General features: G+C 58.8%; 1 protein-coding gene across 1 annotated transcript; it reads left to right on the top strand.

Moving 5' to 3' along the window:
- The first annotated feature begins 7,989 nt into the window (after positions 1-7,989).
- On the top strand, positions 7,990-17,039 carry ANGPTL4 (angiopoietin like 4). The gene is made up of 7 exons (XM_015886459.3): positions 7,990-9,243; positions 9,727-9,837; positions 10,297-10,429; positions 14,134-14,247; positions 14,338-14,433; positions 14,724-14,999; positions 15,443-17,039. Exons 1-7 carry the CDS (start codon positions 8,707-8,709, stop codon positions 15,622-15,624), a joined length of 1,449 nt encoding a protein of 482 aa, XP_015741945.1. The 5' UTR covers positions 7,990-8,706; the 3' UTR covers positions 15,625-17,039.
- Positions 17,040-17,059: the final 20 nt, after the last annotated feature.

The following is a 17,059-nucleotide window of genomic DNA, read 5'->3' as shown; positions in this document are numbered from 1 at the left end:
CCAACATCCATCACTACGGGGAGGGCAGAGCTGTGTGTGACACTGAGGGGGTGTCACAGCCATCAGAGCGGGGCTGCCCGGGGGTCTGTGGTGAGGGGAGCTGGGGATGGGGCTGCCAAAGCTGCTTAAGGGATTGGGATTCTTAATCCCCCTTAGAAATTGATGTCCAAATCCCTAAAGTGGCGGCAAATCCCACCCCAGAAGTTGATTTTTCTTCAAACCAGAAAGGAACACGGCCTGTAGGAGAGCAGCACCTCCGGCTGCAGACACTGCATCTCTGTGTCAGGAGCTTCTGTCCCAGGCGTTAAACCTGGGGGGCACAGCACTGCCCCACGCTGAGCCATCCATCCCTGCAGGAATCGCTTCCCTCTGCAGAGCCGGAGCAGCCGCCCTTTGGGAATCCATGCGTGCTGCATCGCTTTGGTAGCGATCCCCATCTGACTTAACAAAGGGCCGAGCTGATTTTACACATGGCTTCCTTTCACACCTTGAAGGAGAGGCGGCTCCTTTCCGGATGAGCAGCACGTGTGGAAATGGATTGTTTGCCAAACGAGTGGCAGCACGCAGCGCCGAAACCGCGCCGGGTAATGCAGCCATGGGAAAAGGGCAGCACAAGTTGATCAAAAAGTGGTTTATTTCACCCCCCCAGGTGTGAAAATGAGCAGCTCTCTGCATTTACACACACAGGAGCTGCAAACGCTGCCTTATGCTGCCTTGTGCTGCTGGCAGAGGTCACAGGGAAGGAAAATCTCAGGGCACAGACACTGCGGGTGCCCGGCACATCCCTGGCTGCTGAGCTTCCCAAACATCCCCGCCACGGGGCAGCCAGGAGCTGTCGGTTTGAATGGCGCTTTAGTTCAGGTTAATGAAGGGGTTGAGGCAAGAACAAACAAGCAGACAGCCTGGAAGGGAGCGAGGGCAGAGCTGAACCCGAGCTGACAGCTTCTCTTCCTTTTTTTTCCTGTACAATAATGCTCCTGAGGGATGCGCTCATGAAATATAAATGTGAGACGCCAGCGATGAGCACAAGGCCTCTACCATGTTCTGCCACAACTGTTGTTAATAATGTATGGCTTCCATACTGCAGGCTGTGGGCTGGGAGCATGGAGTGCACCAGGGGCTGGGAGGGCTGCCCCAGCACTGCACACACACACACACCAGGTCCTCTGCCACCAAACAGGATCCAGCCATGGCTCAGTGCCGCCAGGAGCTGGGCAGTGTCCCCAGTGAGTCAGGGCTGGGTTGGCTATGAGTGATGTGTTGGTCATGGGTACACAATGAGTGGTGATGGGATTGGGATGGGTGGTGGGGAGCTGAGGTTGGCAGCAATGGGTTGATGATGGGTTTGTGATTGGTGATGGGCCGGCCATTGGTGGCAGTGAGTTGTGATGGGTTGGGGATGGTGATGGCTGCTGAGCTGGGACCAGACCTGTGGCTTCTGACCAGGCTGTGTGAGCACAATCCCTGAGTAACAGCGCGTCGGCACCACGGGCCTGGCCGGCACATGATGCTTTCTGTTCAAAACAATGATGTTGCAAGGCATGGCTTTAAAGTCCTGTTGGGAAATAGTCCTGTGGGCAGCGGGGAAAGGAATAGTCTTCATCCAGCCATGCTTGTAAGTAAAGAAGTCCCTCTCCCGGCTCCTGCTCTGGTTTCGACTCAGTGTGAAAACAAACCCGTTGTTTTTTTAGTTCATTTCCAAACTTAGCCATCCCCAAGGCCCCGAGGGCAGATAAAGGCAGGTTTATTCCTTCCCCCTGTTTACGGCTCTGCTGGAACATGCTGCTCCTGTGAACATGACACCAAGGGAGCGAGGGGAAGGCTCGGTTTCACTCTCACCCACATCTGCCCATCGCAGCTCAGTGTCCCAATGTAGGACCCCTTCCTGGTGCTGGTCCCTGTGCCACCAGTGTGGGGATGTCACCAACTGGGACACATCCCTTGCACTTCCTTGGCCACATGGGCAGTGTTTGGTCCCATCCCAGCTCCAGCAGAGCCATAGGTTTGGGCTCTCACCGACCCAGTGCAGGCAGCACATTGCTCCTGGGCTGTTGCAATGACACGAGGCTGAGAGCTGTGTTTGCTTTGCTGGAACAACATATCACTGCTGACTGAGCTCTGGTTGCATCATCCCAATGGGGACAGGAGGGTGGTGCCCGGCCCCCACCCATGGGGACAGGGGACAGGAGAGGGGATGGAGGCTGCTGGCCTCAGGTTGATTTGGGGTTGTGTTGGTCCAAGCAGGGATGGAATGGAGGCTTTAGTGGCTCTTTGTGAAGGTAGCCAGACTCACACATGAAATACTGGTGGGGGGAGGGATGCTGGAGAGCTCTGGGGCTTCCATCAGCACCACTGGGGCTCTCCATTAGCACCAATGGGGCTCTCCATCCATACCAATGGGGTTCCTCACCCCTACCAATGGGGTGCTGCAGTGTGGGAGGACTTCATGGCCCCTGAACTCAGCCCTGAGGTTGGGGAGCAGGGGGTCAGGGACACCCCGAGAAGTGCTGAGCCCTGAGGGAGGGCATGAGGACAGAGAAGGAAATCAGAGATATGGGCAGGAAATAACAAACGTGAGTCAGCCCAGAAACACGCAGGCAAGGGCAGTTTGGGGAAACTAATCTGTGAGGAGATAACAGGGGAAATCAGAGAACAGCTCATCGTGTGACGCTCCAGTGCCCACCGTGGTCCTTGTGCACCACAGCCCAGGGCAGCGTGGGCTGCAGCACACCAGCACCCAGCCTTGGGTCTGCAGGACACGGACGATTCCGTAGCCCCCCAGATCCTGCCCTGGGCACTGATCCCCTCACAGACAGGGTGAGCCAGCTTTTAGTCTGGTGGAGATTAAGCTCTCCGGGGCCTAATGGCAATTCTTTTGGCAAGCGTTCAGCGAGCCTTAATCCATCTGATCTCTGCTCTGAAAGGATGAATTCGGCTCCTCTCGGAGTGCGCCATGGGGAGCCCCAGAGAGGCAAAAGCTGCTGTGGGCTCCCTGGGGATGCCCTACATACGGCAACGGGGTGATGGGGCACCTTTCAGCCTGGTGCTGCATCACTGGGAGTCCTGGCTGGAGTGAGGAGAGCAACGGTTTCAGGGCTCCACACCAGCTCCAGCTCCTGCCCACTTCTTTGGCTCACTTTGATCCTCAGCGATGTCCCCAGTCCCCATCTCAGGACACCTGAGCGCATCCCCCTGCAGTGCCACATCCCACTGCTGCTCCCACACCAGGCACAGATTCCTCCACCCAGCCCAACTGCAAACCTGTCCTGACAGCACTAATAATAACTGCACTAATTGCGCAGCTCTCCCAGCTCAGCCTGATCCGTTCAGTCAGTTTGGGGCTCGCTGTCACAGTAACATCAATGAGGGCTGGCATTCTCCTCCCCACCACTGTCTGACACCCGGAGCAGTGTCTGGGTCCTGGGGCAGCGCAGTGTCACAACCAAGGGCACCGTGCATCAACCCAGGGCAGGTGCCTGCTGAGCACATTGAGCCCTCCCCAGAAGCTCCCAGGCTGTGTCCTGGCTGGGCTGCCCACCCAAAGCCACCCATGATGTGGAAGCTGCAGGAGCTGCCCAGCACACCCAGCTGCAGCCGTGCACTCCGGTTGTTCACCCCAGCTCTCCCCACCTCAGCTCCGACCACTGGGTGCCCTCGGTCCGTTCACGCCCTGCAGAAGCCCCGGACACGTTGCATCACCGGCTGCTCACGGCTGCATGCCATCCCCACAGCAACGAGCAGCTAAAAATGGGTAGAAAGTTTGATCTGAGCCCACGCCAAGATTAATTTTTAATTGCTTCTAATTTCAGTCCAGCCTGGCAGGAAGGTCGGGCAGCAGCTTTGGGACGGGTTACCTGCGGGCAGTGCTCTGTCTGTGCACCTGTGGGATCTGAGATCGGACCGGCAGCGTTTGGGATCAGCCCTGCAGCTCTGCGGGGTCACCCATGCAGTGCAGCTGTGGTCATACAGTGCTGGGTCCCCGAGCTGCCCCTCCATGGGACGCTTTGCTTCAGCACATTCAAACAAGGAGCGTGGCGTTAGGATTTGTGTTCAGTGCCAAACACCTTCTGGCATTCCTGGGTCCGTTCCCAGTGCCAGTCCCCCTCCCTTCCCACCCCACAGCCCTGCATTCAAGCAGAGGAGCACTGCTGGCTCTGGGGAAGCCCTATTGCCATGTGCCACTCTGCCTGCATTCCTCCCAGCAGGGATCCACAGCCCGCATTCCCTGCGTGGTTCCTGGCTGCCGTTGGGGTGATCAGGAGCTGCAGGCCTGGCACCTTCCACAGAATCCCCCGAATGCGCCGCGCTCGTGCTGACAGAGCAAACATGTCTTCAAATAGCAAAGGTCGGCTCTTCCCTTTTGACAGCTATTTTTGGCCCTTTTGCTAAAGTCCAAGGGTAAAGGATGGTGAGCCAGGAGCGAGGCTCCGTCCCTCCCGTGGGTTAGGGGCGCCTTCAGCACTGATGGCCCCCAGAATCACCCCAGTTTGCTCCGGGCTCTGAAGCTGCACTCATGCAGGGGCTGCTGCCCGTGCACAAACAGCTTTGCACTGAAGCTCAGCACCACCTGCAGAGCAGCGTGTCGGTGCTGCTGTGGTCATCCAACAGCCCACGGGGTCTGGACCCGCTGCTGGGACCAGCTCAGAGCTGTGGTGCTGGCCCTGCTTGGAGCTGGGAGATGCTGGCACCAGCGCAGGGATCTGTGCATGTCCAACACCTCACACAGCCTGTGCTGCTGAGCTGCAGCATGAAATAAAGACTAAAACATTCACAGACCCTCCAGGAATGTGCCTGTGATAAGAGGAGCTGCATTCTGTCACCTCCCATTGGTCCCCCAGTTTACGCTGTCCCTTCCCATCACCTGCTGATGTGACCATCTGCAGCAGCAGGAAACATTCCCAGTTCCTGGATGCGTCACGGTGCAGCTTTCCTGCAGCATATGGGGTCTGGGTCACTGCTACCAGGGCTGTCCCTGTGCCTGGCTGTGGATCCGGATGGAGCCTGAGCCACAAACCGAGCTGGGAGGTGCTGGGCGGAGGTTTGGTTCTCAGCTGGGACCTTCAGGACTGTGCCAAAAATCCCACGTATTTTCCCTTTTGTTGGATGGATAAGAAGGATAAAGATAAAGAGTATCCGCTCTGCCTGCCGTTCCCATGGCCATCACTGATGTCGTCCCGAGCTACCATCTCCTTTCCCATGGGAAACATGGATGTGGTCCCATGGGACAGAGGGGGATGCAGCATCTCAGGGTCACTGCTGTGCTCCATGGGTTCAGCACCAGACCCCATTCACCGGCCATTGGCAGCCAATGCTGGGCAGAGCGTACCCAGGCACAGCAGTGACCTGGAGGGCAGCAATCATTGCAGCCAAAAAGTGTTTTGTGCTGTACCAGCAGGTTGGGGGTCATTGCCATTCACCTGCAGGGGCTGAGTGCTCCTGGATGTCACAGGGAGCCTCTGGCTGCCAGGCTGTGCCCACTGCCTCCAGGCCTGGGCAAGGGGAGCTCACACAGCCCATGATGAGCCCAAACCCTGCCGGGCTGCAGCCACTTCCAGGAGCAGTGCTGTGCAAGCAGAGCGGCCTCTTGGCAGCAGGTTGATGCTCCAGATTATTACCATCACCATCACCATCATCAAGGCAGTCAGCCCAACCATTATCAAGCAGATAATAACCATCAGCACCACCATTATCATCACCACCACCACCATTACTGTTACTGTTACAATCACCAACACCACCACTGTTATTTAATACTCCATTATACCAATGAATGCAGAGCCTTTCACAACACCAACAAGCCCGACCAAGGTGTCCATGTGCCCCACTATCCCCTCAAAGAGCAGTGAGGCCATGGCCAGACGCAGTGCAGCACTCAGCCCCTGGGCCCGGCTCCGTGGGGCTGGGAGCACACAGAGCACTTCAATACACAGAGCACTTCAATACACAGAGCACTTCAATGTGCATCGCCCTCCTGGGGCGGCTGAGCTGTGAGCCCAGGCAGAGAGAGCCTCTAATTGGAAACACGTGTTGTTCCAATTGAGCGATGACTGTAAAAATAAGAGTCTGATTTCTCTGCCTGCTGAGCCTCCCATGTTCACCAAAAACCCTCCGGCTTCCTGGCAAGGGCGACCTTCTGCCCGCTGACCCAGCGCCGTCTGGGTGAGATGTGCCGGTGGGAAATCCCTCTGACCTCCACTGGAACACAGCGATTGTTCCACTGGAAAACCTAAATTTATCCCCAAAGCGGTGACGGCACAACTCACACATGGCCCATTCCCCTCTCGTTGGAGTCTCCCTTACGCCGCTGTTTGTAAGCACAATGGCACGTCGTGAGCAGCCTTCCCTTCCCGTCAGACGCAGCTCAGGAGCAGGAATGCCTTTGAGTTCAGGCAGGGCTGAACTTTCACACAATGACCCCGGGGTCAGCGTGGGAAGGAGCGGGATGGAGAAAGGCAGAGAACAAAGACGCCCACAGCTGGGGCTGCCCAGTGCTGGTGTGCAGCCAGATGTGCGGGCAGATGTGAGGGGGGAGCTCATGGTGAACTGCTGGAAGGGGGGTGTGAGGAGGGTGATGTGAATCAGTCATCAAAAGGAGAGATCTGGGGCAGAAAAGACCACAGAGCAAAGGGGGAAATGGCAGCACTGCAGGGATGGGAGCAGCCCTGGTACTGCCCATGGGATCTCCTGGTGCAGCGGTGGGGGTTGGTGTCCTCATATCCCACACGGGGGGAGATGAGGTGGGGATGGGGATTGGAAAGAGGATGGGAATGGAGATGGTAAAGAGGATGGGGTGAGGGTGGGGATGGAGATGGGGAGATGATAGGGATGGGGATGAGGATGGGGATGGTGTTTGGAAAGAGGATGAGAGGTGGGGATGAAAGCAGTAGGGCCACAGCGCTTTGCTGCTCCCTGGGCTGATGTGGGGTCACAGAGGCTGCAGGGTCTGCTGGGCTGGGCTGGTCCTCGCAGGGTCTGTCCTGGCTGTGGGTTGTGTGGTCCCCTATCCCCACAGCCAAAGGACAGAGGCAGCATCACCCCCATTATGTCAGTGCCACCATTATGTCCTCCTTGCTGGTAAACTCCAGCCCTGCCCAGCACAGCCCAGGGAGCAGCCAGCCATACTTGGGCCTCTGTTCCATGCAGGGCAGAATGAGGCACTAGAAATACACCGAGAGCCACCAGACACCATTTCAAGCTCTACTTAAAGTTGAAAGCAGCTTCCCATGACTCCACTCCCATTCCCAGGTAGCTCGGGGAGCTTTTCGCTTTCGTGTGTTAAAAATTCATATTTCTCGGAGCAAACTGGCAACGTCCCAACAGGAAAACACAGCCAGAGTAAAATGCATTAATCATGCAGCTTCCAAAAGGGCCCGGGCTTCTCTCATTGCCTCTCAGTGCACACATTGCATACAAGCAGCGGGTTTATATTTGCTCCAGGACCCCACACAACCCCGCTGCTCCCCACGCTGTGATGTGGGACAAACTGATGTTGGGTAACGCGGGCAGGGAGCTGAGTTACTCACAGGATTCATTTCCCGTGACATCATTAACCCAGAGGAATTGCCAACACACGGAGCTGTGCTGCCCTGTTTGGCCCAATGACTCCGGGCTTCCCTGCTGGGAGGGCTCTGGGGATGCTCCGACCTCCGGCCCCGCGGCGCAGCGCTGCCCTTTCTGGACACCCAGAGGTGTCGGGACGGAGATAAAGAGATTTTCCATAGCTTTTATTTCTGAGGGGGAGGGGAATCCTGCCTTGGTTCCACTCAGGGCTGCGGTTGCTTCCCCAGCGCTGTCACCCATCGTGATCCCGGCTCCCACCGCGGTGACACACGGGGCCGAACGGGGCAGCGGGCACGTTTTGTTGCTGCAGCGCCAGGAGGAATAAAGAAAATAATGAGAATTAAAAAAACGACAGAAAATCCCTGTAAGCCGGGGAAGAGGCAGCGCCCGAGGGAAGAGCTGCTGACGGAGTCAAAGACGTCTGCAAATGAATGGAGGGGGATGAATGAGCGCTCAGAGGGGCATTCCTGGGGGTGGGCTGCTCTCAGAGGAGCGGATGTCGGTCTCCAACCAGAGCAGCTCTGCTTGTCTGCCCTGAACCCGCAGCAGCTGAGGGTGGGGGCTCCATGGGGTGCAAAACTCACCAGGAACGGGGGCAGCCTGACCAGGGTGCGGGTGGGACTGTCAGAGGGGGTGGGATGGGGTGGGAAGGAGTGGGGATGGGGTGAGGATGGAGGTGGGATGGGAATGGGTATGGGAATGGGAGTGGGAGTGAGGATGGGGATGATGATGTGTGTGCGGGGAGTGAGAATGAAGGTGGAGATGGAATGGGGTTGAAGACGGAAATAGGAATAGGAATGGGAATTGGGAATAGGAATACAGTGGGGAAGAGATGGGGATGGAGATAGGGATGGGAATGGGATGAGTAAGAAATGGAAATGGGAACTGGGAAGGGCTGGAAATGAGGATGGAGATGGGATGGGATGGGATGGGGAAGAGGGGTTGGGGATGATGGAATAGGAATGAGGATGGAGTGGGGAAGAGGCTGGGGCTGGGCTCGGCGCAGGGCAGGCGAACAAAGCGGCGGGGAAGGGCGGTGCGGGGCGGGCGCGGGGCGGGCACTCCCCGCCGCGGTGCGTGGTTCTCCGCCCGGGCGGCGATAAAAGCGGCTGCGCGGCGGCGGGGCGCGCATTGGGACCGGCGGTCATGCAGCTCTCCGGGGCAGCGCTGCTGCTGTGCGCCGCGGCGGCGGGGATGGCGGCGGGACCCGCACCGGGACCCGCACCGGGGATGGGCCGAGCCGGCACCGAGCGGCGGGCGGCGGCGGCGGGCGGCAAAGAGCGGCGGGCGCAGTTCGCCTCCTGGGACGAGGTGAACGTGATCGCCCACGGGCTGCTGCAGCTCGGCCACGGCCTGAAGGAGCATGTGGACAGGACCAAGGGGCAGATGCGGGAGCTCGGCAGCCGCCTGAGCGCCCACAACAGCTCCATGGGGCGGCTGCTGCGCCAGGCTCGGGAGACGCAGGAGCAGGGCGAGCTGCTGCGGGCCAGCGTGCGGGAGCTGGAGGGACGCGGGCGGCAGCTCTTCAACCTCTCCGAGGCGCTGCGGCAGCGCTTGGAGGAGGTGGCGGCCGACAAAGCCGAGATCCAGGGCCGGCTGGAGCAGCTGGAGGGACGCGTGCGGCAGGCGCTGCAGGCGCGGCCGGCGGAGAACCAGAGCTCCAAGGACCTGGGAGCGCTGCAGGTGGGCGCGGAGCGGAGGCGCCGAGGGCTACGGGGGGACCCGACCCGATGGGTGTAACGGGAGATGCCCGAGGGAGCGGCCCCTGGGGATGGAGAGGGACCCGAACCGAGCGGGGGCGGTGGGAGCGATGCAGGGGAACGGGAACACTGGAGCTGATGGAACCAGACCCGATGGGGGCACCGGGAGAGACCCGGGGGTGAGGCCCGTGGGGATGGGAGGAGACCCCACCCGAGTGGGAGCACCGGAGCCCATCGGAGTGCACCCACCCGCGGGGAGTGGGGACCTGGGGACCCTCCCTGCACGCGGGGACTGACTTATAGGACCAGCCCTGCCGGGACACGGGGAACAGCACAGAGGGACCCGACCTGCCCAGGGCACTGGGAGCTGCCCATGGGGACCTTGCCCCGGAGCTCCGTGCCGTGTGTGCAGCTCAGCAGCTGAGCCCGTGGCTGCGAGGTTCACTGGGCTCTTCCTCCCCTGCAGACCCTGATGGATGCCCAGAACTCAAGAATCGAGGAGCTCCTGCAGAAGATCAAGCAGCAGCAGTACAAGCTGGACAAGCAGAATCTGCAGATTAAAAGCCTGCAGAGCAAGGTGAGCCCCTGCACAGCTCCTGGGAGCACAACGGGCTCCTGTCCCTTGCAGCCAACTGGCTCAAAGCAACAGTGGCAGAAGGAGCAGCTCTGCTGCTCAGCCCAGGCTCCAAGTGCCCTACAGAGGACGTGGCCCCGGTCCCTGTGCCGCAGTGTTGGTGCAGAGGTAGTAAAAACAAAAAGGCCAAACCAAACAGATTTGGGAGCTCCCAGAGAACTGGCACTGGGAAATGTGAAGCAGGGACCAAACCTCTCTGTGTTGGCCCATTTAGTTCATCTGCAGAATAAACTCATTAACGTGGGTGTGATAAACCACAGCTTGCCCCAGATTCCACCAGTTCCTTGAGCTTTCTGGGCAAGCCTGGCCCAGCTCTGGTCTGGAACACTTGGGCAGCAGCGCTGAGAATGGGCTGAGATAAAACCGTTCCGACTTGCAGCTTCTGGATTATGCTTTTTTCAGGTCAACCTGCTGATCCCTTTGCATCTGAAGGACAACAAGACGCAGTCTCCAAAGTGGAAGATAAACCCAAAGAAAAGCTTCAGCCACACCAACCAGAGCCATAATGTGAGCGTGGAGCCTGCCCTGGCACACGGTGAGTGTCTATGTGTGCAGCTTCACCTCGCAGCAGCAGCAGTTGCAGCCATGCAGAAACAAAAGGTTCAGTTGTCCCGGTTCAGAGTGTGAGATCTGTGTGCAGAACTGGGCTGGGGGAGAGCTGGAGCGGGGCAGGACCCGGCCCTGGGGATCAGTGTTAGTCCGGATGGAATTCAAGGGTTTAAGGGGAATTTTTCTGCCTGATGTTAAGAATGCAGTGGGAAGCCAAGGGGCCCTGAGAGCAGTTACTTGTTTCTGCTCCTGGAGTCGGCTTCTGTTCCCCTGCTGTCAACTGCCCCTGGGCTGCAGGGGAGCAGCTGGAGGGTGCCCAGGACTGTGATGGGGCGGTGAGGTCTGTGCACATCCCTCTCCCTCTGCTCACGTTTGGGTCTCATAGATAGAAATGACAAGTGCCTCAGCTTGAATTGCTCAGAGAGCAATGCAGACACCTGGGAGCAGGGGAGCTGGAGGCTCACAGCCCTGGCAAACGTGCAGGGCGGTGTCATATCCAACCCCACCCTGCTGTGCTGGGTGCATCCTCCTGCTGGGGGCTCGGAGGAGCAGCACCAAGCGGTGTTTCTGTGCGGTCCCCATTGTGCTGCAGCTGGGAGGCAGCGGTCCTGCAGAGGTCACTGCTCGGGAGCAGCTGCTCTGCTGTTGTGTCAGCTCAGTCGCGGCGCTGGGGAAGCGTCTGTGCAGCTGTCTGGGGATGTCCAGCCTGAGCCAAACAGGGCGAGAATCCACAGGGAATCCTGCCTAGGGCTTAGCACAGGGGAAAGCACAAGGGGATTGGTGTGTGCGGCACAGAGCTGTCACTGGAGCGCCTCAGCACTGCGAGAGCAAAACAAGGAGCCTGGGCAGATAAGGAGAGGAGCGATGCGGTGCTCCCAGCGCCTTCCATCCGGCTCTGCAGGGCTGTCCAGCTGCAGCAGGGCTGTGTGCTGCTTTCCTCGCTCCACCGATGAGCTGGAGGTTTGTCTCCCAGTTCTGCTTTGTGACTCACCCTTGGCAGTGTTTCCTGCCCTGCTCTCAGGTCTGGTTGTGCCGAAGGTGCAGTGTGAGGTGGTGGCTTTGCCAGCTACTGCTGTCAGGCTCGAGATGCTGCTGCCAGTTCTCTGCTGGGTGCGGTAACGCTGCGGGGCACAGAGAGGACCCACAGCCCGTGGGGACAGTGCAAGGGGAGGCTGTGAGCTCAGCACCGTGTGCCCTCCAGCTCCCATCAGCATCCCCAGCGCGCCGGGCATCCCTCCATCCATCAGTGCTTCCTCCCCGCCCTGCCGAGCCCTCTGCTCCTCTGTGCTCATCTAATCCCTGTTGTTGATATCGCTGTCAGAAAACAAATTGGCTTCCTTTCATTTCCAAGCTGGGTCGAGTTTTCTGGCAAGCCCTGAAGCAGGCGATACCCGGCAGGCCGGCCCCGTGCCCCTGCCCGGGGGGTTTGCAATAGCGCTTCTCCTTGTGCTGCGGCTGCTCCCTGCCCGGCGTTGGGGAGCAGCAATGAGCTCCACCAGCAGCGCTTTCAAAAGGACCCTTTCATTCACATCCAGCAAACACCAGGTTTTTTTTTGGGGCCAGGGATGGCAGTGCGCCAAGCATGTGAAAGTTGAAGGTTTGAAGCAGCCTGGAGAGCGAAAGGTTTAATCACTTGCAGAAAGAGGATCACGTCTTTAGGCAGAGGCTGCGCGCTCTGGCAGCCGGCCCAGTAGGGGAAGGGTAAAACCCCACATCCCCACGGTGCTGGGACTCCAAAATAATGGGGTTGGGGCGGGTGAGGGGCAGGAGGTGCAGACAGCCTGGGCGGGGGGTGGGGGGTCACACCCTGCCTGCAGACAGCTCCGTGTTTATCCATTGGGTTGGTGACCTCCGTGTGCCTGGAGATCTGCTGGGTGCATCGGGTGCCGTGCCTGGGGCTGCTCCAGCGAGCTGTGCTGGTTGGGAGTCTCGTTTGGCTGAATGAAGAGGGAGGGAAAGGAAAACACACGGAGCAGCCAGGAGGTCTTCTTGTTTTGCCAGTGCCACGCGGGTGTGCAACGCAAACTGGAGCTGACGAGTGTGTTCCTCAAACAAAGGTTGAGCTGAGGCTGTTCAAGCAGCTGCATTTCATTCAGCTGCTCAAAAAAGTCCCCGTTGCGCCAGGAGAAGGAAAGAGACAGAGTGCAGTGTTTGGCCAGAACTCAATGGGGGCGCAGGGGGGGGAGGGAACAACCACGGGGACCACATGGTACCTGAGCATCTGCTGGGCTCCATCACTGCTGGGAGGAGGTGAGGAGCTGCTGCATCTACACGAGACGGTGTTGCTGGGCATCACCCAGGGGGCTCCTTCCCTCCTGCCCCTGAGCCCCCTCTGGCTGCTTTTATTACCTAGAAAGCAAGCAGAGCGATGCCGGGTGCTTTGTGTGCCGTGATGCGCCGTGATGCTCTGTGCACAATGCTTGCTGTGGCCTTGGTGGCACCCAATGCTGTGTTGGTGTCTGTGGGGGGTCACAAGGGATGCTGCAGGAAGTGCTGGAGCCCATGAGTGGGCCTGCAGGAACGTGGGGGTCCGCATGCAGAGCAGTGTTGGGGGGTGGGAGGTGCTTCCCAGGGCTGGGCTGCAGTGGTGTGCATGGAGGGGGGGCATCCAAGGGGAGGAAAGTTGACAGCAGGGGGATGAGGAGGGGGGAAGTGGGTGAGAGGTGGCAGCCGGTGTCACATTGCCATCCCCCCCCCCCCCAACTGCTGACCTTTCCTCCAGTTCTGACTCCAGCCTCCCATAGAGGAGGGGGCCGGAGTGATGCCCCGCAGGCACTGTCCTCCCTTCCCCCTCCTTCCTGAAGCCCAAATACCCTGTTTCCCCCTCTGGCTCCGGATGCAGCCCAGTGTCCATGCAGAAAAGCCTCCCTCCCTTCCCAGATTTTGGGGGCTGCTACTCTGGGGGACCCCAGTGCCACGGGGGCTCACAGTGAGGGCTGGGCCGGTGTTGGGGTCTCACCACCCCCCTGTGTGGGGTCACCCTGGCGGCAGCTGTGAGCCGCCCGCAGCCACCCCACACCCAGAGCTGCCCGGGGAACAGAGCAGCTTTGTGTTGGGGTGATGGGGCCGGGGGCACCTGTCCCTGCAGACAAAGAGCCCCTTGACGTACTGGCACCCCGCGGCCCGGAGGCTGAAGTCCCCGCACATCCTGCAGCCTTTCGGCTGGTTTTGTAACAGGGCTGCTTTTTGATTCTGTCTTTTTTCCTCACCCTGGGCGCTGCGGGCGGTGGTTCCCGATGGACTTTGTCGGTGCTGTTGTAACGGTGCTTTGCTGGCAGCTGGGTCAAAGTCCCCGGGAGGCAGAAGGAGAAGTGGAAGCCCAGAGCCGTGGGGGGGAGGTGAAGCTTTGCTCCTGCAGGCAGCTGCCTCGTGGCCCGTCCCTGCAGGGTGCTGGCAGCACAGTGGGTATCTGTCCCTCTGGGAAATGCTCTGTGCACCCTGGGTCACTGCAGCCTGGCCCTGTGCCTGGCTCCTCTTGGACGGGAGCCCGAGGAGCTGCCTTTGGAGAAGTGGGAAGATATTGGGTCACTGGGGTTCAAAGTGCCGCAGAGCCGGGGAGTCATCTCAGCCTGCAGCCAGTGCTGATGTGTGCGGCTCCCGTTGAGCTGCACGTGCGGGGCCGCATCAGGAGCAGCATCTGGGCTCTGGGTGTGGGGCGACCTCTCAAACGCTTCCCCCTTCTTCCCGCAGAGCTCCCACAGGACTGCCAGCAGCTCTTCCTGGCTGGGCAGCAAAGCAGCGGCGTCTTCCAGGTGCAGCCCTCGGGGTCTCAGCCCTTCAAAGTCTACTGTGACATGACTGCAGGTACAGCAGAGGAGATGCCGCGCATCTCGTGGTGCTTTGCAGGCTGCTCTTGTCAACAGTAGCCCTGAAATGTGTCTTCTCCCCCTGCAGAAGGTGGCTGGACGGTGATCCAGAGGCGTACAGACGGCTCTGTGGACTTTGACCAGCTTTGGGATGCCTATAAGAATGGCTTTGGAGACCTTCATGGTAGGTGGATGGTGGCATCTGCCTTCTTAGCACAGGACATTGATAACTTAGGACAATTAATTCCCCCTCAACTCCTCCTGCACAACTCCCATGTGCCAGAGTAGTGCTGGGGTGAGGAGGGGGGGACGCTGCTGGCACCCCCAATGCCTTTGGTCTCTCTGACTGGTCCCACACATGCAGATGGAGACTCAAATGCTGCAGGGTCTGGGCTGTCCCAGCAGCCTGTTCATTTGTCTGCTCTGCACCACATCATTGTGTCCCTGAGACCAAGGCAATGTTCTGTGTTTCAGGTGACTTCTGGCTGGGCTTGGAGAAGATCCATCACCTGGTCCAGGAGGGAAGGTACAACCTCTTGATTGAGCTGGAAGACTGGGAGGGAAACTCCCAGGAGATTCAGTTCGAGTTCAGCCTCGGCGGGGAGAGCACAGCCTACACCCTCAACCTGCTGGGACCTCTGTCTGGAGAACTGGAAAATGCCATTGGGGACTTCAGGCAGCTGCCCTTCTCCACTCGGGATCGTGACCACGATCTCAAAGCAGACACAAACTGTGCCAAGCACCTCTCAGGTCAGTGTGGGCTCTTCCCCCTCCAAGGGATCATAGAATCATAGAATGGCCTGGGCTGAAAATGACCACAATGATCATCAGTTTCCCTCCTGCCCTTGGAGGTGGCTGTGGTTGGGCTGCCATGGATGGATTCAGCCCTTTGATGCTTCCAGCATCCTGAGATTGCTGCAGGAGGGTCCTCGGGAGGAGCCATGTAGGATACAGGGGGGGATGCTGAAACCATGAAGGGGTCGTGGTTCAGGTCTTGACCCCTTGACAGCTTTGACTGTCACCTTGCCTGGATCCGTACCGAGATCTCCAGTGCCTGGTGTTCCTCAGGGCTGCACAAGGCCCCGTGAGCTCCCAGAGCTGCAGAGCATGGGGGAAATGTGGGCAGCAGCTGCCTGCAGGGTGGGTTTGCTTCTGTAACAGCGCAGTGTGTTAAACCCTGCTCTGCATTGCAGGTGGATGGTGGTTCAGCACCTGCGGCCACGCCAACCTCAATGGGAAGTATTTCCGCTCCATCCCGCGCCAGAGGCACGAGCGCAAGCAGGGCATCTTCTGGAAGACTTGGAAGGGCAGATATTACCCTCTGAAATCAACCGCCATGAAAATCCAACCCGCGGCGCTGGAAGCAGAGCCCTAACGCTGCCGTCTCAGACTCGACCTTCCCTGCGGAGCGCGGATGTGAGCTCCAGCAGTTGGTGTTTACAGACAACAAACCCGCCCTCCCTGCAGAGACCCCCGAGGACTGTTTCCCTTGGCTGGCAGCCCTGTAGCGGGCAGGCGGCACAGTGCAGCTCTTCACTCGAGTAAAGCAGCTCCATGTCGCTGAAGCCCCCCCAGATGGGGGTTTCCAAAGCAGGAGATGGACCTCCAGAGCATGCCGGGGGTCTGCCCGCCCGCCTCGAGCCCTGCAGTGGTTACTGCAGCTTTCTGGTGCTTTCTGCCCTGTCTGTCTGAACACTTCCGTGCTGGTTTTGCTGGGCTGGGGTGAAGGGAGGCATGAGAAGTTCTTTCACTGCCCTGCACCCCGTTGGGTCCCGAGCCTCAACGTGTCCCACCTCTCAGTGTTGTCCCCACACGTGACCATATGCACACCCTGTGAGTGACCCCAGCCCTTTTCCCCCACTTTGTAGCCCCATAAGGTGGGAGCCTTGGTAGCTCCATCTCATTTCTGCCTCGCAGCCCTGCTCTGGTGACTCCAACCCAATGGGAATATAGAATCCTTAGAGGAGGAAGGGACCTTTGAGTGCCATCCAGTCCAACTCCCCTGCAATAAACAGGGGCATGTGGGTGTCACTGGGAGGATGTGGGGCTCCTCTGGGAGAAGGGCACCTCGAGCTCCCTCAGTTTTCCTACCCCCAAAGCTTGAAAGCTGGCTGGAATTCATTGGGAGCTGGGAAAAATGCTCACAGCTCTGGGAAGTGATGAGCGAGATGATGCAGGCGGCTGTTTGTGTGGGGGGTGCTGGGGGCTGAGTCATGGCTAAGCCTGGAGCTCAGCTGTGGGACGTGCTCTGGGACAGCACACGCATGGAGCAGCACCCAGCCATGGGCAGCCACTGTCCTGCTGCCAGCTGTCTGCTCCTCTCCCAGCATGGAGCAATGCCTTCTCCAAAAAAAAGCCCCCATCCTTTGCAGAGCCTGAAACACACCCTGAAGGCCAGGGGACGTCGGGGCTGCCCTGCAAGAGCTGCCCTGCCTGGCTGGGTGCAGTTCAGCCCTGGGCTGGTGGGTGAAGCAGATCCCCCAAAAGCTGTTACGGGCCAAGCTGCCGTCTTGGGGCTTCCCAAGCATCCTGCCCTATTGAAGTCATATTGACTGCCGTGCTAGAGCTCCTAGCTGCTAAATATTGTAAATACGTTTGTAGGACGTTGGATCTTTTTGATGAGTTTCTGGTTTTAATTTGTTTCCGTATTTAAATGCAGTGTCAATGTGGTGTAATTTATCAGCGTCGGCGCTGGGAAGCAGCAGCTGTACTTTGTGTATTTTAAACCTCGTTTTGTTTTGTACTGAAATATCTTTTCTGAAAATGTCTTTTAATAAAAAGAAGCCTGTAGGTGCCCTGTTTGTGTTGTG

The sequence above is a fragment of the Coturnix japonica genome, chromosome 16, assembly GCF_054131305.1.
Source record: "Coturnix japonica strain WE chromosome 16, WE-NBRP24, whole genome shotgun sequence".
In the NCBI taxonomy this organism is placed as follows: Eukaryota; Metazoa; Chordata; class Aves; order Galliformes; family Phasianidae; genus Coturnix; species Coturnix japonica.
The sequence above is the reverse complement of the archived record's forward strand: the minus strand, read 5'-3'. Positions and strand labels throughout refer to the sequence as shown.